Here is a 24431-nt window from a genome sequence, read left to right on the forward strand (position 1 = left end):
AAGTGGGGCTTCCCTTGTACAAAATGCTGCAGCATGATTACTGATACGAGCGAGAGTCAGCATATTGCATGTTGTTGTTGTTGTTGTTGTTTAGTCGTTTAGTCGCGTCCGACTCTTCGTGACCCCATGGACCAGAGCACGCCAGGAACTTCTGTCTTCCACTGCCTCCCACAGTTTGGTCAAACTCATGCTGGTAGCTTCGAGAACACTAGCCAACCATCTCGTCCTCTGTCGTCCCCTTCTCCTTGTGCCCTCCATCTTTCCCAGCATCAGGGTCTTTTCCAGGGAGTCTTCTCTTCTCATGAGGTGGCCAAAGTATTGGAGCCTCAGCTTCACGATTTGTCCTTCCAGTGAGCACTCAGGGCCGATTTCCTTAAGAATGGATAGGTTTGATATTCTTGCAGTCCATGGGACTCTCAAGGACTCAAGCATTTTGCACATCTGTGCTCAAAAATCTGCACTGGCTGCCAATTTGCTATTGGGCTGAGTTCAAGATATCAAGCACTTAACGGCTTGGGACCAGATTACTTAAGGGATCGCCTTACCCCATATGTGCTGACTCAATTCCTCCAGTTTGCAGAATCTTCTGCAGATTGCACTTCTTGCAATCTTGCACTTCTGCAAGTGTCGTGCCATGTTCATTCTGTGTTTGAAAGGTGCATGCCAACAACCTATACTTAGGAACTCCCTGCCTGCTAAAATTGGGCGAGGATGATCACTGTACAGTTTTAGACACCTGCTGAAAACTTTGGTTACATCTGCTCTTAAATTTGTTTTAGATGTTTGTGGTTTCTTGGTTTTAGATCTTTTTAAACAGTTTTTAAAATGTTTTAAATAAGTCTATTTCATTTTTGTATTTTTCTTTTTTAATCACAGACGTGTTATCCACCGTAGGATCTTTTTTTAAATAAGAGAGGGGTATAAATGCAATATAATAAATCAGTAAATTGCATCCCGATTCGTTTAATTACACAGACACTACATCATAGGTCTGTTTTGAGCATTTCCTTTTTCTTAAGGATGAAAGAAAAGTCCACATTTAAACTGCACACACTTTGCAAGTGCTTTTTATGTGAGATTTCCATTCTTCAGTGCGTTTGTCAAGACGCTGGCACAACAGAACAAGCGATGTGTTGGGACATCAAACCATGGGCCACAGGCACCTCTATTTGGACACATCTTCCCCAACTATACCCTTGAACACACACCATGCATACACGCTTTTTAAAGGACACCTACCAGCCGGCTATCTTTAAGTTGCCCTTTCAGCAAGCTGTCCAGAGGAAAGGAGACGATATTGTTCAGATTCTGCACCTGGAAGAGCCACAAATAAAAACATAGGCAGCCATTAGTGTTCAGCTAGGCAGGCCTTTTTACCCAGGTTGGCATTCATTTGTGATGCATTTTTATTTCAGCTTCTAACACAGACGTGGGAACCAAATCTCGGTCAAAAGCTGAAGCAAAAGTTTAATGACGCTCGTGCCATTATTTTTAAACACACACCACACAAACACACAGGGCCTATTTTTGCTATATATGGGTTTTTAGATCAGTTTTGGTAAGAATATCTCCCAGCTTCCCCCAAGGAATTCCAAGAACTGTATTTGGAAGAAAAACCCAGACTCCTGCATTGGATTCTGAAGCTGCGCTCAGTGAATGAAGGATCCCAGTTTAAGTTCACAAAGTCCATCATGTCTTAAAAGGAATGGGTGAGGGAGTGGGTGGGTGTCATGCTGTATACAGCCCCATCTCTGTACACTGGCCTCACCCACCCACAGCTGACAGTCATGCGCAGGGGCCCTGTGCACTTCAATGTGCATGTGTGTCAAATGGCTCCATGCCACTCCCTTCTTCATGTGCAGAAGTTCTACAAGCATACATCAGTATGTGAAGGAGGCCTCTTCACACCAACACCAAACATTGCTTGGAGAGCTAAATACCGTATTTTTTGCTCTATAAGACTCACTTTTTCCCTCCTTAAAAGTAAGGGGAAATGTGTGTGCGTCTTATGGAGCGAATGCAGGCTGCGCAGCTATCCCAGAAGCCAGAACAGCAAGAGGGATTGCTGCTTTCACTGCGCAGCGATCCCTCTTGCTGTTCTGGCTTCTGAGATTCAGAATATTTTTTTTCTTGTTTTCCTCCTCCAAAAACTAGGTGCGTCTTGTGGTCTGGTGCGTCTTATAGAGCGAAAAATACGGTAACTCCCCGCGCCCGACACATTCTCTCAGTGAATGCCCTATATGCAGAGCTACACACATGCAGGCATATCATCTGATGTGGAACGTATGCGCCCTTTATTGATTTGTTACACTTATATACCACTTTTTCTTCAAGGTGGTGTACATAACTCTTCTCCCCACAACAACCCTGTGAGGGAGGTTAGGCTGAGGGATAGTGACTGGCCCAAGGTCACCCAGAGAGCCTCATAGCTAAGTGGGGATTCGAACCCTGGCCTCCCAAGTCCTAGTCCAACACTCTAACTGGTATGCCACACTGGCTCTGAAGTTCCAACTGGCATACAGCAGGGCTAGAGAACCTGCAGCCCTCCAGGTGTCATTGGGACTCCAATCCCCATCAGCCCCAGCCAACACGGCCACTGGCAAAGCATGATGGGAGTCCAACAATATCCAGAAGGCCACGGCTCCCCATCTCTGTCAGAGTGTGGTCCGACGTGCATATCTAGTTATCCCTTTTAGCCCTCACAGCTAACAGGAGTTGGGGCCTGCAGGGCACAGGGGCATCAGAGAAGATGCACGGTCCCATTATTCCCTCCAAAACATGCAGCAAATGTGCCAGAGGTGGGAACATTTTACAGCCTGGGTCACATGACCTTCTGGGCAGTCTCCCAGTGTTATGTACTGAAGTTCTCACCCTGGGCCAGCAGGGGGATACTGTAGATAGTTATGCAAATAAGGGATCAAAAGTGACGTTCAGTGATTGGATAGTTTTAGAAAGTTGTTACAGTAACGTTGTACTGGAGCTCTATATAAGCAGGCTGACTGAACCCCTCAGTTCAGTTCTGTTCTGGCCTGTGAATAAACAAGAGCTGTTTGAAGAATCGCTGTGTCATCTGATATGTTCACCCACAACTTAACACCCGGAAGCCACATGATAGCAGTGGCTGGGGCCAGAAACAAAAGCAGGCAGAGCAACGAAATTTAAAAAATTACTTTTGTACGCTAGGCTAGTTCCTTCACACCGTTGCACACCTCTCCGTCCTCCATCCAGGCAAGCAAAAGGCATTATCAGAGTCCAAGGGCACATTCCCATGTGGGGCAAAAGATTCCTGCATTGCAGGGGGTTGGACTAAATGACCTTTGGGGTCCCCCTTCCAAGCCTAAAATTCTATGCTTCTGTTATTCCAGTCAAGCAAATGCACTCAAGCAGGGTGTGAATCAGGGCTGGTGGGGGGCACAGCTTGGGCAGATGGGGTATGGCTGGGGAACATGTGTGGCACAAGATGGGTGAAGGGGTGAGGGCCCCCCAAAAACCAAAGAGCTTACACCCCTATTTCCCGCATGTATTGCTGGAATCCTGTCATTAACACTTGTTCTTTTCAGAGATCTTAGCATGTGGGACACAGCATGCATAACTAGAAATATGCTTTGCCCCTTCTGTGCCAACCCCCCCCCCCTGATTTTTTCTCACTGCCTGGTGGGGTTTGTGTCTGGGGTTCCCCACCCCTGCTATCTGCAGAGGCAGATCCAGAAAGGGACTCTTATTTATTGGACTATGCAAGCCTCACTCCAACTATGATAAATATTGTTTCCTGCTCGTCTTCCCCCACCCCTCAAGCAGGCCAGATTTGGGGTGGCATGCAGATATGGAAACAGTGGCAAAGGTGGCGGGAGGGGGGGGAGAGACTGGAGATGCTAAACCTCCTCCATTTGTCTCATGGCAAGAGAAGCCTCTTCCTGTGCAGGATACTCCAGGGCAGCCTCAGATGGCTGCAAGGCACAAAAATGTCTGGTCTGCCCACAAGCCACATCTACTCCTCCACTGCCACAAAACCCACAAGCATGTCAGCCCTTTCTCCCCGCCTTGCAAAAGCCACAACCCACAGCTGGAAAGCGGAAGGGGGGAGTCAGGTGAGAGACTCACATGGCCAAAACCGTAACATGACCAGAGGCAAAAGAAACAAGCCTGGTTCAGTTGGGGACCTGACAGCCTACAGGACTACCTCCCAAGCATCCAAAAAGTCAGTCTGAGAGTATTTAGGAAAGGGTGCTGTGATTACTAAGACCCAGCATGGGTTTCTCCAAAATATTCATGCCAGACCAATCTGATTTCCATTTTTGATGAAATTACAAACTTCTTGGATCAGGGAAATGCTGTGGACATAATGTACAGTGGTACCTCTGGATGCGAACGGGATCCGTTCCGGAGCCCCGTTCACATACAGAAGCAAATGCAGCCCGCATCCGCGCGGCTTGCGATTTGCCACGTCTGTGCATGCACGTGGTGTCATTTTGCACGAGTGGCGAAACCCGAAAGTAACGCGCTCCGTTACTTCCAGGTCGCCGCAGTGCGCAACCTGAAAATACTCATCCCGAAGTTACTGTGCATGTTTTGCCCCTAGAAAAGAGGAGACTGAGAGGAGCTCTGATAGCCATCTTCAGATATCTTAAGGGCTGTCACATGGAGGAGGGAGCATGCTTGTTTTCAACTGCTCCGGAGAATAGGACTTGAACCAATGGCTTCAAGTTGCAAGAAAGGAGATTCCGACTAAATATTCAGAAACATTTCTGACAGTAAGAGCTGCTGAGCAGTGGAACAGACTCCCACGAGAAGTCCTTCCTTGGAGGTTTTTAAGCAGAGGTTGGATGACCCTCTGTCATGGATGCTTTCGCTGAGGTTCCTGCATTGCAGAGGGTTGGACTAGATGACCCTTGGGGTCCCTTTCCAACTCTAAGTTTCTATGATTCTAAGTCTCAGACCAACCTCTCTTGGGAGGGAAAATGAGGAGAGAAGAAAATAAAGAAAACCCACCCTGCGAGTTTTATGTGGCTGTGCTGAAGAACCTACACATGAAACCAAGTCAGTGCCACCCACTGACATGCTGACTCAGAATAAGCAAAATGGAACCACGGCTGTAGATTGTGATCAAGTACAGATGTGCTACAGGCACAGCTGAAGAAACCACAGCGCAGCTCTGAAGAGCATAGGAATCGGCCTTATACTGCATGCAAATACAGATGCTCCACCACTGAGCTATGGCCCTTCCTGGGCCATCAGGTGCTCAGCTTGTTTCAGTGAACCTTGCAGAACAGTATTCCTGGTGAGGCACCCTCCTCTCATGCCCCCAAGGGTGGGCAGCTAGGTTAGGGAGTGCAGGGCAGGCTCTGTAACCTCCAGGACCTTGCTGCCACTCCCTGACAACCAGCATTTCTGGCTGCCTCAATTCTGCTTCATGGTAGGACCAGTCCTGTTCAAAGAACTTTACAGAAGGCAACAGCCACTCCTGTGACATCACCGTTTTGCATCAGCATGCTGGGTCTGCCTAAGGCAGGAGTAGTCATAGGATGGCCACATATGCAACAACAAAATTTGAATATGAATATGGATGGGAATACAGGAAGTTGCCTTATACCTCAACAGACTATTGGGTCCTTCTATCAGTGTTTCTCAAACTTGGGTCCCAGCTGTTGTTGGGCTACAACTCCCATCATCCCTGACCACTGGTCCTGCTAGCTAGGGATGGTGGGAGTTGTAGTCCAACAACAGCTGGGGACCCACGTTTGAGGAAACACTGACTCAATGCAAAGCCTACAGTGGATGGTAGCACCTCTTCAGGGTTTCAGACAGGGGACATTCCCAGTCCTACCTCCACGGTCACAGGCAGAAATGTTTCTGAATACCACTGCAAGAGTGGAGAGGTTCTGTTGCACTCAGGTCCTGCTTGCGTGTTTCCTATAGATATCTGGTTGGTCATGGTGATAACAGGACACCAAGCCAGATGTCCTGAGCTGGAGAGGCCAGGGATTGAACCTGGGACCTTCTGCTTGGAAAGGAGATGCTCTGTCATTGAGCTACAGGCCTAGGTGTGCCAATTTAGAAATAACTACTATAATCTAAATAGAAATACAATCCATCACACCGTAAGACTCTGAGCATATGACCCGTGTGCTGTCCAGCACAGCAACTCAAGTCTGCTGCCCAGGACCTAACTGCAGAAGAGTGACTTCAAGGCCCCTCCTGCTCTCCTCTTCTTAAGAGCTCTTGATATTTAAACCAAGATGTCAGAGACTGGCTGGACACTGAGGAGTGGGCACTGAAAGAAGCAGAGGTTGGAGACTGACTGGGAAGAAGAGAACTGGGGGAACCTGTAACAGCTGGGAGACAAGAGTCAAAAGGGCAGGATTGGAGAATAAAGAACAAGAGCAGGAGGAAGGAGAGATCGGTCAAGCTGGTGTAGACTCAAGGGCTTCCACACCTTCTCCTCCTCCTGATCCCACCTCTCCTGCTCCACTGTTTCCCAGGATCAAGACTGAAACAGGAGGAGCAAAAGGTCACATGCAGGTGGAGTCTTTGTCTGCTTGCACGCAGCTTGGGTGGAGGAGATACATAAGCCGAGGTCAGTGGGTGGGCCTCTCTGTTGCGGCAACTGCATCACCAGGTGCACACCTAGGGGTAGCTGAGAGGTGTAGGATTGATGGACGTGCCTTTTCTAACTTCTAGGTGTCCTTTTGACAATAAAGAGTTAATTCTTGACATTCCGTGCTTGTCAACACTGTGACACAAGCTTGGGACTGGACAGTTCTTCAAACCTACAGGGCTGTCCTCTCTAAAGCAGGACACAGGTTCACCCCTAGGTAGACAACATGGTGCCCTTTAAGCATTGCTGGAGTCCCATCAACTCTGGCCAGCATAGTAAAAAATAACAACATATCCTAAGAGATTGCTGGATCATGCCAGTGTGGTGTAGTGGTTAAGAGCGGTAGTCTCCTAATCTGGTGAACCGGGTTCAATTCCCCACTCCTCCACATGCAGCTGCTGGGTGATCTTGGGCTAGTCACACTTCTCTGAAGTCTCTCAGCCTCACTCACCTCACAGAGTGTTTGTTGGGGGGGAGGAAGGGAAAGGAGGTTGTGAGCCACTTTGAGACTCCTTAGGGTAGTGATGAAGTGGGATATCACATCCAAACTCTTCTTCTTCTCCTCTCAAGGTGGTCAACCAGATTGCCTATGGGAAGCCTGCAAGCAGGACTTGAGCACAACAGCACTTTCCAACAACGGGCATTCAAAAGCATTACTGCCTCCAACAATGGATGCAGACCACAACCATCAGGGTTAGTAGCTGGAAGGTCAGGGAGCTGTTTTCCAGCAACATCTGAAGGGCATCTTAAGTGGAACATACCCAAGCATTGTTTTCATGTGCTCTTCTGCTAGGGCCATATCAAACAGGGTTCCCCCCCCCCTTTCCTTCCTTCCACATCTTTATTTTTTTCTTTCTTTCCTTCCACATTTGCAAGGGGGCTGTAATATGAGACACGGGGCTTCTGTTTAAACCAAACATACCCAGCCAGAGCCTGCTCTAGCACACAGAACCCACAGCACAGTTCCTCCAGTTCCCAGCCATAAACAACATAGCTGCTGCCCAGAGGTTTCTGGTTTACGTTAAAGGGGGAAGCTGAGGGAGAGGCCAGGAAGAGACCACCATTAGTGGCAACAAGCAGCAAAGTCACACAGATGCAGCCCACGTTCCTTCTCCCTCTGTCCAAATACAAACACTAATGGTCCTTTTTGGGGACAGGTGAGAAAAGAGTTGAGTTTGCATTTGAAGGTAAACTTGTAGAATAATTTGCACACCAGAACACAGCCACCTTCCAAAGGTCGTAGTACTTTGAGTATCACCAACCCGGTGATATGTACAAAAATGCATATACTAGGGTAAGCACACACATATAAATGCCTACGTTAGTGAAAATAATGGAATAAAATGCTTTCCTTAGGGGAAATAGCTTTGCAAAACTGTGTATGTTGGGCAAAACTGCATACAGTGGTACCTCTGGTTAAGAACTTAATTCGTTTTGGAAGTCCGTTCTTAACCTGAAACTGTTCTTAACCTGAAGCACCACTTTACCTAATGGGGCCTCCCACTGCTGCTGCGCGATTTCTGCTCTCATCCTGAAGCAAAATTTTTAACCTGAGGTACTATTTCTGGGTTAGTGGAGTCTGTAACCTGAAGCGTCTGTAACCTGAGGTACCACTGTATAAAAATGTGTATTTTGTACAATGAATTCTCACTAAGATGATGATGAATCTTCATGAGGAGACAGACAGACACACACACACACACACACACACACATATATGCAAACTGATGTGGAAATGGAGAACTGAACTGAAGATTGGAAAAAGAAACTACTGAAACAGAAATTGACAGATTCACCCACTCCTAGTTCTTTCAAGAGTTCCCACCATATTCATAAAAATCCTTCCCTCAAACAGACCACCTCGTAGCAGCAGCCTGCTTTGTGATAATGGGCCCCAGCATCAACAGAGCATCAACAGAGGACACATAGCTGGAAACACAACAATAAGGAAAACACGCCTTACGGAAATGCAGTGGTTGAAATATAGGAACCTATTGCCCCAAACAAGATGGCCACATTCACAATTGCATCACCTTCCAGAGAGGAGTTATCTCTGTTGCTTCGGCTGAAACAGATTCCCTTAAAGTCTTGAAGAACGTAGTTGCATTAATTACGGCGTAAGCTTTTGCAGGCCTGAATCCACCTCATCAGATGTGCATGAAAAAGAGGACTGTAAGCCTCCAACATTAAAGTCAGAATAATAAAGATCTTTTTAAAGGGGCTGCATAAAAGACTCTAGCCACATCCAAACTGTACATTTAAAGCAGTGTGGTACCACTTTAAAAAGTCATGGTTTTCTCCCACCATGGTGCTTTAAATGTAGGCTGCAAATGTAGCCCTAGTGAGCAACAGTAACCACTGGACTGGGGCTTATGGGAGTTGTAGGGGTTAAGGAATTTTGGCATGTTCATTTCTTTTAAAGAAGCGGGTCCCATATTAAAAGTGCCGAGTCTGGTTGAATATCCCCTCTCTCTAAATAGGTGGTGTACAGATTTGGATTGAGAAGAAGAATGCAGTGGAGGTCTTTGATGGAAAAGAAAAGCAGACCTAATGCCGCCCCTTACCAGGTTTTTGAAAAGTGCCGTCACTTCCCTGGTGAAGACAGCCAGATTCAAGAATCCCGTGGAAAGCTCATGATTGTTCTGAGAAAGGTGGTTGTTGCCAAAGTTCTCCAGAGTTTCGCTGTACTGCTCCTCGTTCTCCACATGCGCTAAGGAAGAAGACACAAGAATCAGGAGAAAGGAAGGTTTCTGGCGGATCCAGATACCCACAGAAGTCAGGGAAGAAGCAAAGCAGTGTGTAGAATTTGAACATGGAGACAGCCCTGCAGGATCAGACAAGAGCTTTATACTGAACCACATTCACACCATACATTTCAAGCGCGATGATACCGCTTTAAGCAGTTGTGGCTTCTGCTGTTGTTTGTTAAGGGAGCTGAGAGCTGCCATCACAGAGCTACTAGTCCCAGAGTAGTTTAACCATCAATCTCTTTTGCTAGGCAACTCTGGGAAATGTAATTCAGTTAGGAAAATAAGTCTCAGCACCCTTAAGCAAACCACAGTTCCCAGAATTCACCAGGGGGGGAGCTGCCAGTGTGTTTTAGTTGTATGGTATGAATTTGTCCTAGCTCGTTGTCTTGTTTCTTTCAAAGCAGACACCTCTGGGAAGCCCACAAGCAGGGCGTGAGGTCAAAAGAGCTCATGTTCCCCAACAACGAATAGTTGAAGGCATGCTGCCTCTGATCCTGGAGGTAATATATATCCATCATGACCAGCACCCATTAATAGCCCAGCAGGAACACCAACTGGCAGGCATTATGTAGGCATGTGCTGAATTGTGCAAAGCAATTTTGTGGCAGTGGTGCTGGGTGTGCACCAGCAGCTGTGAGGAGAGGGCTGTGTGGTGCATACTTGAGCCTCTTCCATTGCATCTCCAGCAACATCCGACACCCACACTGCAGATCATTTATTTATTTACTTCCTTCCTGCCTTCCTTTCATTGCATTTACAGTGGCGTATACAGGGACTGGGGGCTACCTTTGAAGGTGGCTTGGAAACTACAACTAATCCAGAATGCGGCAGCTAGACTGGTGACTGGGTGTGGCTGCCAAGACCATATACTGTATTTTTTGCTCTATAAGACTCACCTTTTCCCTCCTAAAAAGTAAGGGGAAATGTGTGTGCGTCTTATGGAGCGAATGCAGGCTGCGCCGCTATCCCAGAAGCCAGAACAGCAAGAGGGATTGCTGCTTTCACTGCGCAGCGATCCCTCTTGCTGTTCTGGCTTCTGAGATTCAGAATATTTTTTTTCTTGTTTTCCTCCTCCAAAAACTAGGTGCGTCTTGTGGTCTGGTGCGTCTTATAGAGAGAAAAATATGGTAATGCTAGTCCTAAAGGATCTACATTGGCTCCCACTACGTTTCCGAGCACAATTCAAAGTGTTGGTACTGATCTTTACAGCCCTAAATAGCTTTGGGCCAGTATTCCTGAAGGAGCTTCTCCACCTACATCCTTCAGCCCGGACACTAAGATCTAGCTCTAATCATAGCTGTCAACCTTCCCTTTTTGTGTGGGAAATTCCCTTATTCCAGCGCCATTTCCTGCTGCTTCCAGCTGCTATTCCAGATTGTTAGATATCCCATAGACTGTCCCCGGGACAGGTGAGGCTGCTGATTGTGTTCCTGCTGCCAGCGCAACCTCATAAAATCACCAAATATGTTTAGCTGCGAAGGAGGCTGTCACATAATGTTTACAAACAGCACAGCTTCTGTGGCGAAAGCAAAAGGTCAGTCTGGTGATGGGGCAGCTGGGAGAGGGCAAATCCAGAGCCCAATTCATATATCCCACCAAAGAGAGTCATCTTGTAGGGTCACCAGACTTTGCGAGTGACGGACTGCGAACTAGACCAGGGTGAAATGCTAAGAAAGAGGTTAAAGGGGGTTTCTCCAAAATCCGGAAGAAGAGAAGGGCTGCAACAACTTGGTGGCAGAGCTTAAATCATAAAACCAAGAAGATGGAGAAGCAGGGTCTGGGAAATAGTCCAACATTAAAACTCTGTAGAAAGCCACTGTCTATTAGCATGAACAATACCGAGATAGATGGACCAATGGTCTAACTGTATAGGGCAGCTTCCCAAGTTCCCCGATTGTTTGAAGTACAACAGCAGGGATCATTCGGTTAGTAGCCTAAGGGTTCATTCTAATGACAGTTAAGACAGCCAATCAAGAGGGGAGTGGTAGTGGAAGTGTTTGCCTAGCACCCAATCAGAATGGTGTAATCCTTGTGCCCTGATTGGCTGCGGGAGTTCTGAGGGAGCCTTTCCTCAGTATGCACTGCTGAATATCTTTCTGCTTTGAAAGAGGCCTGTTCTAAAAGACAAAAAACAGCAACCCTGATTATTTCTCCTCAAGGTATGCACTGCTTTTGTTCAGTTTGCCCAGTAAAGTTCCTTTTCTCTCTCGACTCTGGGTTGTTCAAATGACACTGCTCAGACTGTACAGGGGGGTCAGATTGCACTTTGCACACACCTGGCAGCACCTACCCATTACCCCCAAGGTGTCCCCCCACTCTTCCCCACCCCTTGGCAGCCACACCAGCACACAGAGAGCATTAACTTACTGAGCCCAGAAGCATGAATAGCTTTCACATATTTCCTGATCCGCTGGAGAATGGCTTGGTCTCCATCCAGGCTCTGCGAGGCAAAAAAGAGAGAGAAAAAGACACAGAGGTTTGTCAGAGTCGTTGGGCAGTGCCGAGCCGGGAGGCGGGAAGAGGGAAGAGGGAATGGCCAGGCCACACAAAGTCTCTTTGAAGCTCCGGCCTGTGGCAGATGTGCAAGGCAGCTGCCAGGCTACCCGAATCTGGAGTGGAGAGATCCCAAGCATGGGGAGGGGGGTGGGTGGGCTGTGCAGAGATTGAGAGTGAAAGAGAGAAAATGCATGGACTGAACAGCGCAGAAAAGGAGGTGTGGCTTCCAGCCAGTTCCTCCCTGGCTGCAACAAGGGCATAGCTCTGTGGCAGAGAACACGTTCTGCATGCAGAAGATCACAGGCGCTTCTAGTCTGAAAGGATCAAAGGTATCAAATGATGGGGAAGACCTCAGCACAAGACAGTCAGGCAGCCCCTGGCGCAACCTGAAACCTGCCTAAGCACCTAGCAGGGCCTCATTTGAATGTCTGCTGCCTTCTCTCGCATTCTGTCTTGAGACTGGAATGTGGCCTGTCGAGGAGCTCAGCTCAGAAGTAGAGCAACGGTTTTGCTTGCAAAAGGTCCCAGGTTCAATCCCGGCATCTCCAGGTAGGGTCTGAAAGTCTAGAGAGACACTGCCAGCCAGTATAGAGAGCACCAGTCAAGTGTCTGCACTGCAGACAAGCTAGATGGGCCAATGGTCTGACTTGGTATACAGGAGCTTCTGATGTGTCTGTGGGTTATTGATGGCTAGGAGAGGACATACGAAATACAATTTATTTCTCAGGTCTGCTACACGGGTGAGTTAGGGCAGAGTACAGTCATACCTCGGGTTACAGCCACTTCAGGTTGCGTTTTCTTGGGTTGCGGACCGCCGAAACCCGGAAGTACCGGAATGGGTTACTTCCGGGTTTCAGCGGCCGTGCATGCGCAGAAGTGCTAAATTGCGCTTTGCGCATGCGCAGAAGCGCTGAATCACAACCCACATGTGCACAGACGCGGGTTGTGAACGTGCATCCCGCATGGATCATGTTCGCAGTCTGAGCATCCACTGAGCATCCTTAGCAACGAAAATCGAAGCTTAGGAACAAGGTTGCAAAGCCTTTCCTTTTTTGAGCAATTCCACCTAATGAAGGTTAGCTGGCTTCCTCTTGGTTTCCCTCTTAATAAAAGAACCAAGCAACAGCCCATTAAGTATAGCATCCACTTATTTAACAGTCTTGCACTGGATTACATCAAAGGCAGCAGCAAAACTACGCAAGCAAGCATGCCAACTTGAACAAAACAGGCGGGGAGGGGCAGGTAAGCACCATCCTGCGTAACTGATCATAAGATGCGGCACACACTCACCATTTGAATGGCAATGCCCATCAAATTTGGAGGGACTCCTCAATTATTTTATTGGGAGTGTGAAGGGACCTCAGCCCCTAGCAGTTGGCTCTGATGTACCCAAGTCAAAGCACTACTATGTTTCAAAAGACATAGCCGATTACAAAAATGGAGCCTGCGCTCAGGCAGAGCGCAGACAGACATCCGTTTGAATCAAAGACATGGTGAGGAAGGGTGGTGCCCATCACTGCCTCCCATGAGAGCAAGTTCCATAGCTTAACTATGCACTATGTGACGAAGTGCCTTCTTTTATCTGCCCCGAATCTTCCAACATTCAGCTTCATTGCATGTTCCCAGGGTCTCTAGAGGGAGAACAACTTTTCTCTCCACTTTTTCCATGTCATACATAATTTTAGAAACTTCTGTCATGTCACCTCTTGCTCGCTTTTTCCTCTCAGCTAAAAAGTTCAAAGCCCTGCACTCCACCCCTTGATCATTTCAGTTGCCCTATCGGAATATCTACAACATCCTTTTTGCCTAGCAGGAGGCAGGAGAATCATAGCCCTCTCTGGAATTCACAGGCATGCTGCCTGCCTCTAATCCTGGCTGGCAGCAAACAGCCATCAAGACTAGGAACCTTTAATAGCAGGAAGGGATTTCCTTTCTGGAGGCCAAATACTCCCCCTTCAGTCATTTGTCCATGGTTACAGTATCCCTGAAGGTGCCTCTCCATCCAGGGGTATAATTTCAGGTATCGGGGAGTGAGGGGGAGAAATGCTTCGCAGTCAAGTTTAAAAGGCCTGTTTAAGGAGATATTCAAGACTTAAATTGCAACACCAGAGAAACTACAGTGGGATTTAAGAGCATCCCTTCCAGTGACATTTTATACTGCCCAATAAAATGATAGCCAAGGTCATCCAAAGAAGGTTAGTCAATTGTATTTTTTAAAGAAAGCAAAGTGTTTTGTCCTTTTGTCGTGCATGCTATTACTTCTTAGTGCATAAGTATTTCACTGTTTAGAAACCAACCGTCAAGTGGTGCAATTCAGATGTCACAATCTTTCCTGGTTTGGAGAAAATGGGAAACTATGGTTAACTGAAGACTGCTTGGTTTGTTTCACCTCACTCATGCAAAAGGAGAAGTCAAGCAGCTAGCCACTGAGGCTAAAAAGGTTGGCAGAGATCTCTGCTGAATTGTGTCCTTACAAATGCACACAGAAGGTATCTGAATCGTAGAATCATAGAAATGTAGAGTTGGAAGGGACCATCAGGCTTATCTAGTCCAACACCCTGCAATACAGGAATACTTTGCACAATGTGGGGCTCAAACCCATGACCCTGACTGATGTAAACCCATGCTCTGCCAACCAAGCTATTTGCATGCATGGAGAACAGAAAGAAGGCAGCTGGGGCTGAGGCACCAAAAGCGTAAAATGCCCCCAACAGCCAAACAGGAGCCTCTGTGAATGTGGAAACAGGTCCATCTCCTGAGCCTTCCTTTCTACCCAAAGCCACTTCCAATCCCACTTTCCTTCTGCCCTTGCTGGGAGGGATTCAAACAAAGAATCACAATACAAAGCAGGAGCCTAAAGATGCCTTTCTGCCACAGTGAAAAGGAGAGACACCAGCCTCAACATCTCTCTATTTGGCCATTTGAGGCAAAATGTCCATTACTGTTAAGTGCTCATCCACACCCAGAGGGTCAACAGAGATCAGCTGCTTTGCAAATTTGCATGAATTTTGCAAAGTTTTGCATTTTTATTCCTATTAATGAGCAATAGCACACCACCCCTGTAGCCAAAAAGTCTCTCAAGACCAAAAAAATAATATCAATACTAAGACAGCCCCTGCCCTCAGGCTCACAATTCAAGAGAGATATGACACACAAGGGAAAAGTAATGAGAGGGAGGAAGGAAAAGCAACTTCTTGAAGTTACAGATGAAGCTAGCAGTCTTCCTCTCCTGAAGCATTCTTTCCCTTCCACCTCTGAGATCAGGGCAGCCCCTACCGCACAGCTCTTCCCTAAGAAGGAACAACCACAAGCAGTGCTAGATTTACATATAAGCTAAACAAGCTATAGCTTAAGGTCCCACTCTCTTCGGGGCCCCCAAAAAAATTAAAAGAAAAACAACAACTGGAAGTACATTTCCAAAATATAAGATAAAAAACAAATAAAACAAAACCTACATACAGCAACAGTGTTTTGTATTGTGTATGTGCAAATGGCTTTAGATACTTATTAGATCCATAAATTACCATATAGCATATTCAACAGACAATTTGTTGCTGACAAAGGACAGCTGGACATATCAAGGGCCCCGTTACCTTCAGTAGCTTAGTGCCTCATCAAACCTAAATCCAGCCCTGACCACAAGCAACCTCAATCAGCTATTGACCCTAAATCAGCAATGCCGGCACGCTGCAGCTTTTCACCTTAGCTGTATGCAGCTGGCAGAGCCATTAGGAAGGGGGAGGAGGCTGCCTCCGGTGGCAGAAGTCCCCCAGGCAGCACTCCTGCAGGCATCCCACCTACCCCACTGCCTCCTCCAGAGGCAAGAGAAGCAGTGGCACCATCTCACCCAAAACTGGTGTGATCTTCCCTGAAATTAGCGCCTCCTGGCAGTGGTAGCAGAGCGGATGGTGTTGGCAGCAGCAGCAGCAGGAGCAGGGAGGCACTTCCTGTTCCACCTCAAGCGGCAAATGGGATGTGATACCCTGGCTGTATAAATCAAAGCTTGGGATGTAGCAATAAACATGTTTTCCCCCTAGATATTACCACTCCAAGCCTTTGGCATGGGATGGGTATAATTAGCATGGGATTGGAATGAAAATATCAGAAAGCCTGGCTTAGTCTTTCAGTGCAAGTCAGTGGACAGGGATTAAGGTTAAGACTAACAGTTTTATTACTTGCTTTAGGAGAGAGAGTTTGGTGGTTAATTTTTCTGCCAGCTGTAACTGCCAGATTTTCATGGCAAACTGAATTTATTTCTCCCGCATCCCAAGTGGCAGGGGTCTTTGTTTACCTGCTCATCTAAGAGAGCAGCACTGCCACAAACCATCAAACAGGTTGCAGAGACGGATGGAGCAGCAAAGAGTTAACCTGAAGCCTGGCTGAGGTTCAGTCATGATAACAGTGCTGGAAAAATACTTGGAGGATGTAATCATCTGGATGGGGAGAAAGCAATTGTTTAGGGTCAAGCAAGGGATAACATTTGTTAAAATGGGATGAAGTCAGAGGAAAACCGTGGAGGGGGGGGGAGCTTGGCTGGGGGAAAGGGGTCTTCTTAAGGGAAGGGACATCGTCAGCACTTGCATTAGAGCGCACACAACCCAGAGGATCCCAACACAACCCGCAGCACGCATGGAAGACACCCATAGCTCTTTCTTTAGAACCTGATGTTAACAGCTAGGATAGCTCAGTCAGTAGAGCTCTTAATCTCTGGGTGGTTTCCTTTTAACCAATCAGTATCTACTGATATCTATTTCTGTTTTTATGGATCTTTTCGTTGATTCTATCTTTAGATGTTATACTCCACCTTGCTATATTTTTGTGAAAGTGTGGGTTATACCTTTGCAAATAAACGAATTTGAACCTGCAACTATCAGAGGTGCTTGGATTTGCCCCCCAAGTCAGGCTCTGATTGCTCCCTGAAAACAGCATGAACCTCACAGTCAGGAATCCACCTAGGCAAGGAAGCAAGGCTCCACCGGCATCCAGAGTGTCCTTGGCAGGCCTGAGCCTGTCTCAGGAGCTGCAGGAGGGACAAACACTACTTTGTTCCTGGAAGACCAGACGCAGGTGAGAGGCAGACTGCTTGTTGCTAATTATACGCAGTAGCACGAGATTCTCAGTTGCAGCAAACAGATTTGCTGCAACTGAGAATGTTTTTCATAAAGCTAAGAATGAGGCCACACCCTTGCATTTTGTTGCCATCTCAGAAGAAAGACTTCACTTTCCTACTTTCAAAGATCTGGAAGTTCTTGCAAGCATTCTAGCATTGTTCAGTCGAAACATTTGTAAACATGCCTATTCTCAAGCCAAGACCTATGCCCCACTCCGCCAATCAACAATGAAAGCTCACCTGTCTGCTGTACAGTGTACAGGTAACTTGCAGCGTGTGCATATTCACATTTACAAACTCAGATATATAAGCTAGGCGTCATATAGCTCCTTAAACCAGTCCCCAAAATGGAATGCCTAGTTGTTATTGCTGGGGCTGACAGCTTGAAAGTCGTATTTCTCAATGTGACTTCTTGGTTCCTGAAATTCATCCTGATTGTGCAGATAAAATATAACAGATAGAATTCTGCAGGCTGTGTCGCTAGTGTGTGAAAACAGTCAAGATCCAGGGATCTCCAGGCATGCACCTCCAGATGGTGGAGATGTCAGGTGCCATCCTGGTGCCCAGGCATCTTCACTTGGTTGCAAGCGGTTGATAAAGGTAAAGGTAAAGGGACCCCTGACCATTAGGTCCAGTCGTGACCGACTCTGGGGTTGCGGCACTCATCTCGCTTTATTGGCCAAGGGAGCCAGCGTACAGCTTTCGGGTCATGTGGCCAGCATGACTAAGCCGCTTCTGGCGAACCAGAGCAGTGCACGGAAACGCCTTTTACCTTCCCGCCGGAGCGGTACCTATTTATCTACTTGGACTTTGCCGTACTTTCGAACTGCTAGGTTGGCAGGAGCAGGGACCGAGCAACGGAAGCTCACTCCAACACAGGGATTCGAACCGCTGACCTTCTGATCGGCAAGCCCTAGGTTCTGTGGTTTAACCCACAGCGCCACCCAGCTCCCTAAGTGGTTAATAGCCAGGTGAAAAATGTGCCTGGCTCCTGCCGCATTTTGAACACTGTCCGGAACACAACCCAAGCATAAGCTGAGAGTCGCCTGTATTCCATTCTCTTGTTCTACAGCAGGAGTCGCAATGTGGTCTCTCCATATGTTGTTGGACAACCCCCATCAGCCACAGCCAGCATGCCCAATGGTCAGGGGATGATGGGAGCTGCAGTCTAACAACATCAAGAGGACGTCACTACCGCTGCTCTCTAGCAACTTCTGTACCTTTGTTTTTTAAGGCAAGGAAGTTAGATTAGAGTGTGGGGAAACCTTTTGTGGATCCACAGCTATGGTTGGACTGCAAATACCATCATCCCTAGCTAGCAGGACCAGTGGTCAGGGGTGATGAGAGTTGTAGTCCAACAACAGCTAGAGACCCGAGTTTGAGAAACAGTGCACTAGACTATAATTCCCATTACTGTTGGTTATTCAGCATACTGGCTGGGACTGAGGGGAGTCCAACAACATTCAGAGGGTCCTAGGTTCCCCACACATGGGTTGACTAAGTGCTAGGAAGACATCACCGTCCCACAACCCACTGTTGACAATCCAACCGCAGCTCAGTAACAGAGCATCTGCTTTGCAAGCAAAAGGTACCAGGTTCAATCCTCAGCATCTCCAAGACGGACTAGGAATGTCCCCCTCTGAAGCTGTGGAGCATCGCCATCAATTAGTGTTGACAGTACAGTGGTGCCTCGGAAGACGAAAAGAATCCGTTCCGGGAGTCTTTTCGTCTTGCGGTTTTTTCGTCTTGCGAAGCAAGCCCATTGACGGAGTAGCGCTATTGACATTTTAAGGGCTAAAAACGGCTTTTTAAGGCTTGGGGGATTAGCGGTTTTGCTGCTAAAATGCTTTTAGCAGCTTAGCGATTCAGAAAAAGGGGTTTTGGAGCGAACCCCCCCCCCCCGAAAATTTTCATCAATTTTCATCTTGCGAAGCAAGCCCATAGGGAAATTCGTCTTGCGAAGCGCCTCTGCAGATGGAAAACCCTTTCGTCTTGTGGGTTTTCCGTCTTGCGAGGCATTCGTCTTGCGGGGCACCACTGTACTAAACTAGATGTGCCAGGGATCTGACTCCATCCAAGGTAACTACCGATGTCCCTAGGTCTGTCAACAGTTCAAAAAGAGCCTTCCTGGTGTGCAAAATACTGTAGCATCTTACAGACCATATTCCACAATCGCCCAAAGACACTGCTTTTTATTTTACTTTCTAAGATCCCCAAGCTCATGCCAGAAGCCAAGCCAGGCCATTTTGCACGCCCCACTGGACTTGTGCAGCTGCAGTCTGAAATCTCTCAGAGATATACACCCCTCCTTGAGGATAATCAGCTCAGCCACAGATGCAGAGATGCAAGGGGAAAATGTCTCCAGAGTGAGAGAGAGGAGACAGCTCTGCACCTGTAGCTGGTGGTGACCTCACACAGCCTCCATCTGTGACTGCATTAGACCCCATCACTGACCCCATGGAGCCTCTCTGTGCAATTGTCTAATTTACACTCTGCCTTCTAAAATCAGCCTTGAATGCCTTCCAAATGTGCCCTGCTAGCCAGACAGAATCTTTTGCTGGCTGTCAGAAAGAGAGTGCCTCTTTGGAAACCTCCCTTTCTTTTGCACGCTGGTTGTTAAGTAAGATCAATGAGAGCCATTCTCCACTTTGCAGAGCTGCTCAATGAAGTGGGAACTGGTTGGTACGGCAATAAAACACAGCCAACTGTTGAGGAAGCCCAGCCTGAAAAGGGCAGCTATGAAATCTAAAATTAGGAGCAGCAGAGTATTAAAAAAGATATTCAGAGTCAGGGGTGCCAAGAAGATTTTCTGAGGCCAATACACTGTCTGTGGACTTGGGCCCTCTGCCCTACCTGCAAAAGAGGGCATGCATTTGCATAAATAATGCATGTCCTTTGCATCATGCAAATTTGCATATACCCTGCAGGTGGGGTGGAAGGCTCAGAATTAAATCAGGGGGTCACATGTCAAGTACTAAGATGATTGGCAGGCAGAGTGTCAACAGACAAGGTTGTCCCTTATTTCCATACTAGAAAAGGCTTTATCAGTTGAATTTCTGCCCGATTCAAGGCACAAGAGCCCCACTGTTCCTCACTGCTGACCTTAAACTGTGAAAATAACTCTAGCTTCATGAGTCGTAAAGCGTTGATCCTGGGTAGCCAACATGGTCGCTCATGGCTATCCTGGCTGCGGCTAATGAGAATTGTAGTCAAATCCTGCGGGAGGGCACTACGTCAGCTACCCCTGCTGTAGATCTTTCATCCATTCCTCTTAAGCTGGCAATACTGTACTACATTCAGTGAAAGACCAAGCACAGTTATTTCAGACAGTAGGTAGGGGGTCAAAAGATTTTCAGATTTACAACGACTAAGGTTCAGATTCCTATGCTTGGACTGATTCCAGATTAAAAGTGAGCAGTGTATTCTAAGGACTGCAGCCATTATTTATCCATCGTAGCAAGTACAGCAATGTTATCAACAGGTAAGAACAGCCACCCATCTCTCTCTCTCTCTCTCAATAACAAGGATTTCAATCCTTTGCATAAAATATACACATTTAAATGTTCATACTAGCAGGAACAACCCACCCTGAGATCCACCATGGGCAGGAAAGCAATTAATCACCCCCTCCCCAGTTACTGCTGCAATCTACTTAACAGCCTAAAACTATCTTTTACTCCCTCCCTTTGCTTTAGGATGGACTCACTACTGCCCAGGATAGAGTTACAGTAAAATCCTGGATTTCTCAATTATTTTCATAGACTGGAAGCCAAGGTTGATGTCCTACACACACACACACACACACACACACACACACACACACACGTTTGTTTGTTTTTGCAAGCATTTTGAAGAATTTTGTCACAAGGCTCAATTAGCTCTCCATTTCAGTGTCTGAAGTTTGCCCAGACATGTCTGTACAGTGTCCCTCCTCCACTTCACTCTTCCTCCATGATGAGACTTTCTCTCTCTTCTGAAAACAACATTTCAATCCAGCCTATGCAGACCCAGTCTGGGGTGGATGGAGATGAAGGAGTGTTTCTGGCCTTGGCCTAGGAAGGAAACCAACTTTTGAAACCCATTCTTGTAGCATGGGGCAATATCCACTAGCTTATTTTTCCTTTGTCTTTTTTTTAACTGTTAGCCAATACTGAGGAAATGTCACTCCAAGGCAATTTCTCTAGAAGTAGTAAATTCCAAATGTTGTTGGACTACAATACCCATAAGTCCTTGACCATTGGCCTTGCTGCCTGGGGCTGATGGGAGTTGTAGTCCAACACCATCTGAAGGACACCATGTTGGCAACTGCTCTGATGTATGCTGTTTTATCCCCTGTTCAGTGAAGGTTTCCCTTGTTTTACTCATAAGAGGAGCCCTCCCAGATCAGAGGTCAAAGACCCATCTAGAACAGCATCCTGTTCTCGCAGTGACCAACCTGATGCCCATGAGAACCCCGCAAGCAGAATCTGAGCACCACAGCATCTCCAGCCAGCTACTGGTATTCAGAGGCATGCTGCCTCCAACAGGGAAGAAGAAGAAGAAGAAGAAGAAGAAGAAGAAGAAGAGGAGGAGTTTGGATTTGATATCCCGCCTTTCACTCCCTTTAAGGAGTCTCAAAGCGGCTAACATTCTCCTTTCCCTTCCTCCCCCACAACAAACACTTTGTGAGGTGAGTGGGGCTGAGAGACTTCAAGGAAGTGTGACTGGCCCAAGGTCACCCAGCAGCTGCATGTGGAGGAGCGGGGAAGCAAACCCAGTTCCCCAGATTACAAGACTACCGCTCTCAACCACTACACCACACTGGAGAACATAGCCATTCTGGCTGGTAGCTACTGATATTCTTCCCCTCCATTAAAGCCATCCAAGTTGGTGGCCATGACTACCTCTTGATGCCATATCATCCCTTGTTCTTTGAAATCTGCATCAGTATGTCCGGAAACATTTTGGGGGTGTTCCAATAGCAATAACATGAACTGAAAGACTCCCTGAGCAAGTGCATACATAGGGAATGCTACAGGGAATCTGGAGAACAGATTTTTTTTTTTAGATCCACTGTAACAAGAGTAGTGCCGGGTGTCACGTGAGGTTTGTTCCTTCCACATTTCAGTTTGTAAAGGTTGCCACGGCAAGTATTGCGAATCTCCAAAGGAGATCAACCCCTTAGGAAGTGGGGAGCTGAACCAGGGAGTGGCAGAGAGAAACCATCTTGTCACAGCTCAGGCCATCAGCTTGAAATTGCATCAGACCCTCAACCTTGGGGTGCTCCCTGGCTGGCCATTCTGACAGGAATGCCAACGTCTCCTCCTCCCTCTGGTGTTCTGAAATGTTTTCCAGGCATCTTTAGAAGAAGCCTGATGCAGATTCTGTTCTTTTAACCACCTCCGACTCCAGTTTTGAATCAGGGCTGTTTTTTTGCTGCTGCATTTCTTTTGTTATACGGCAATTATAAATGCTGGGGGTTTTATTATTATTAGCTCCAGCTTGATTCTACCTGCTATAATTTGATGAGAACCTATGCTGAAATGCAGCCTGGTATCTATTTGGGGTGGGTGGGATGAGCAGGGCAGATATAATTTACTATCAATAAGACACGGCCCTGGCCATTCAGAATCGTTAGACAGCATCATAGCAGGGTGGGACGAAGTGAGAAACTCTGATCAGGTGCATTTGCAGTTCTTTGCTTTGACCTGCTGGCTGCAGCCCATGAGCTCAACCTTCACTGAATTCAGTCCTAGCATCCTCAACCACTTCACTCACTTCCAGTGGAGGGTGGGGAACCTTTTTAGACCAACGAGCCAAATCCCCATCCCTGAGGGCCAACTTTGACAAGTGAGTGTCGTTATGACTTCAGATGACTGACATACATTTTCATCCCTCTGCAAACCTTGCATAATGATATGTCCTCTCTTGTTCCTCAGTGTCCCAAATTTGGCTACAATCCAATTGGCACCCAGCGCCTGAGTTTGATATACAGAGGAAATGACGTCTCCCAAACACATGCATGTAGGCCAATGGCACTTTGCTTAACTACAGGAAATATCTGCAAGCTGTGGCTTCTAGGATTCTTGTCTAACCGGTTAAAATGGAGATTTAGGGCAACCTACAGGTCATGTATAGCTCTGGACATAACTATGCAGAAGCGGAGCTCATTTGCTTAATGCAGGGCACATGCACACAAGCCAACCACAGGCCAAAAGAGCCGGGGAATATAAAAGCAAGCACAACTCCGTATATACCCTGAAACTTTCAGGGGCAAAACAGTTCCCCCAAGTCAAATGGATTCTCCCAGATGGGGTGCCAGAGTAGCATCACTAGGCTCCCAGCAAATCTAAACTTAAAAAATACAGCACTGTACAACCAATGGAAGGTGCAGTTCTTTTGTTTCCAGCACCTGACCTGGAAACTATACGAGGTCATGAGGCCAAGACAGAATTCCAAGCATGATCTAGAAGTAGGTCAGCATGAGCTCATGGGAAGAGTGGATCTGGAAGAATTGCAAAGCTTTGTCTGGGAATGAAATTGCAGGATGGCTGTGACTTCTTAACCTGTTTCTAGCTCTGTACAAATGAAGAAGAAGCAGCCTACTCTAGAGGGGACTGTTGTGAAGTGTGGAGAAAGTGAAAAAGGTTTCTCTCTCCCCCCCCCCCCCATACTAGAACCAGGAGCCATGCTATGAAGCTGAATGTTGGAAGATTCAGGACAGAAAAGCAAGCTTTTTTTTTTCTTCCCATACTTAAGCTACAGTACTCACTCCCACGTGAGGGACGTAGGTGGAACAGAAGGTCGGCGGTTCGAATCCCCGCGACGGGGTGAGCTCCCGTTGCTCTGTCCCTGCTCCTGCCAACCTAGCAGTTCGAAAGCACGTCAAAGTGCAAGTAGATAAATAGGTACCACTCCGGCGGGAAGGTAAACGGCATTTCCGTGCGCTGCTCTGGTTTGCCAGAAGCGGCTTAGTCATGACCCGGAAGCTATAGGCCGGCTCCCTCGGCCAATAAAGCGAGATGAGCACCGCAACCCCAGAGTCGGTCATGACTTGACCTAATGGTCAGGGGTCCCTTTACCTTTACTCGCTCCCACAGGAGGCAGCAAAAGCCACTAACTTGGATGGCTTTAAATGAGGATTAGGCAAATTCTTGGAGAATGAAGCTACCAATGGCTACCAGACTCAGTGGCTAGGGCCTTACGCCCACCGTTGGAGGCAGCATGCCTCTGAATGATGGTTGCTGGGAATCCCAAGAGGAAAGACTGCTATTGTGTCCAGGTCTTCCTTGGAGCCTTGCCATAGGCATCTAGTTGACCACAGGGAGAACAGGATGCTGGACTAGATGAGGCTGATCCAGCAGGGCTTTTCTTCGGCTCTCATGAGGTCAGACAGTTTAATTACAGAGCATTTCTGGTGAACCACAGCTGCAATGCAATAGCCTCTCCAAATGTGTGCCAACACCATACCGAAGAGAGGCACTGTACTCTAATAGTGTTA

At 47.3% G+C, this 24431-nt stretch overlaps 1 protein-coding gene across 3 annotated transcripts in view; it reads right to left on the bottom strand.

Moving 5' to 3' along the window:
* Positions 1 to 24431, bottom strand: part of ASAP3 (ArfGAP with SH3 domain, ankyrin repeat and PH domain 3) — an 80440-nt gene that overhangs the window by 38378 nt on the left and 17631 nt on the right. For 2 of the 3 annotated variants that reach the window (XM_083454882.1, XM_083454880.1), the window contains exons 2-4: positions 11713 to 11785; positions 9160 to 9305; positions 1240 to 1314 (exon numbers count right to left, since the gene is read on the bottom strand). Coding sequence is in view for 2 of the 3 variants with exons in the window: in XM_083454880.1 (XP_083311006.1) it covers positions 1240 to 1314; positions 9160 to 9305; positions 11713 to 11785 (294 nt within the window). In the remaining variant the exon portion in view is untranslated. Of the gene's footprint in view, positions 1 to 1239; positions 1315 to 9159; positions 9306 to 11712; positions 11786 to 16132; positions 16354 to 24431 lie in introns of those variants that run through there. The other variant, XM_083454881.1, reaches the window with a different exon arrangement.

Source organism: Podarcis tiliguerta (genome assembly GCF_965153285.1).
Source record: "Podarcis tiliguerta genome assembly, chromosome: 8".
Taxonomy (NCBI): Eukaryota; Metazoa; Chordata; class Lepidosauria; order Squamata; family Lacertidae; genus Podarcis; species Podarcis tiliguerta.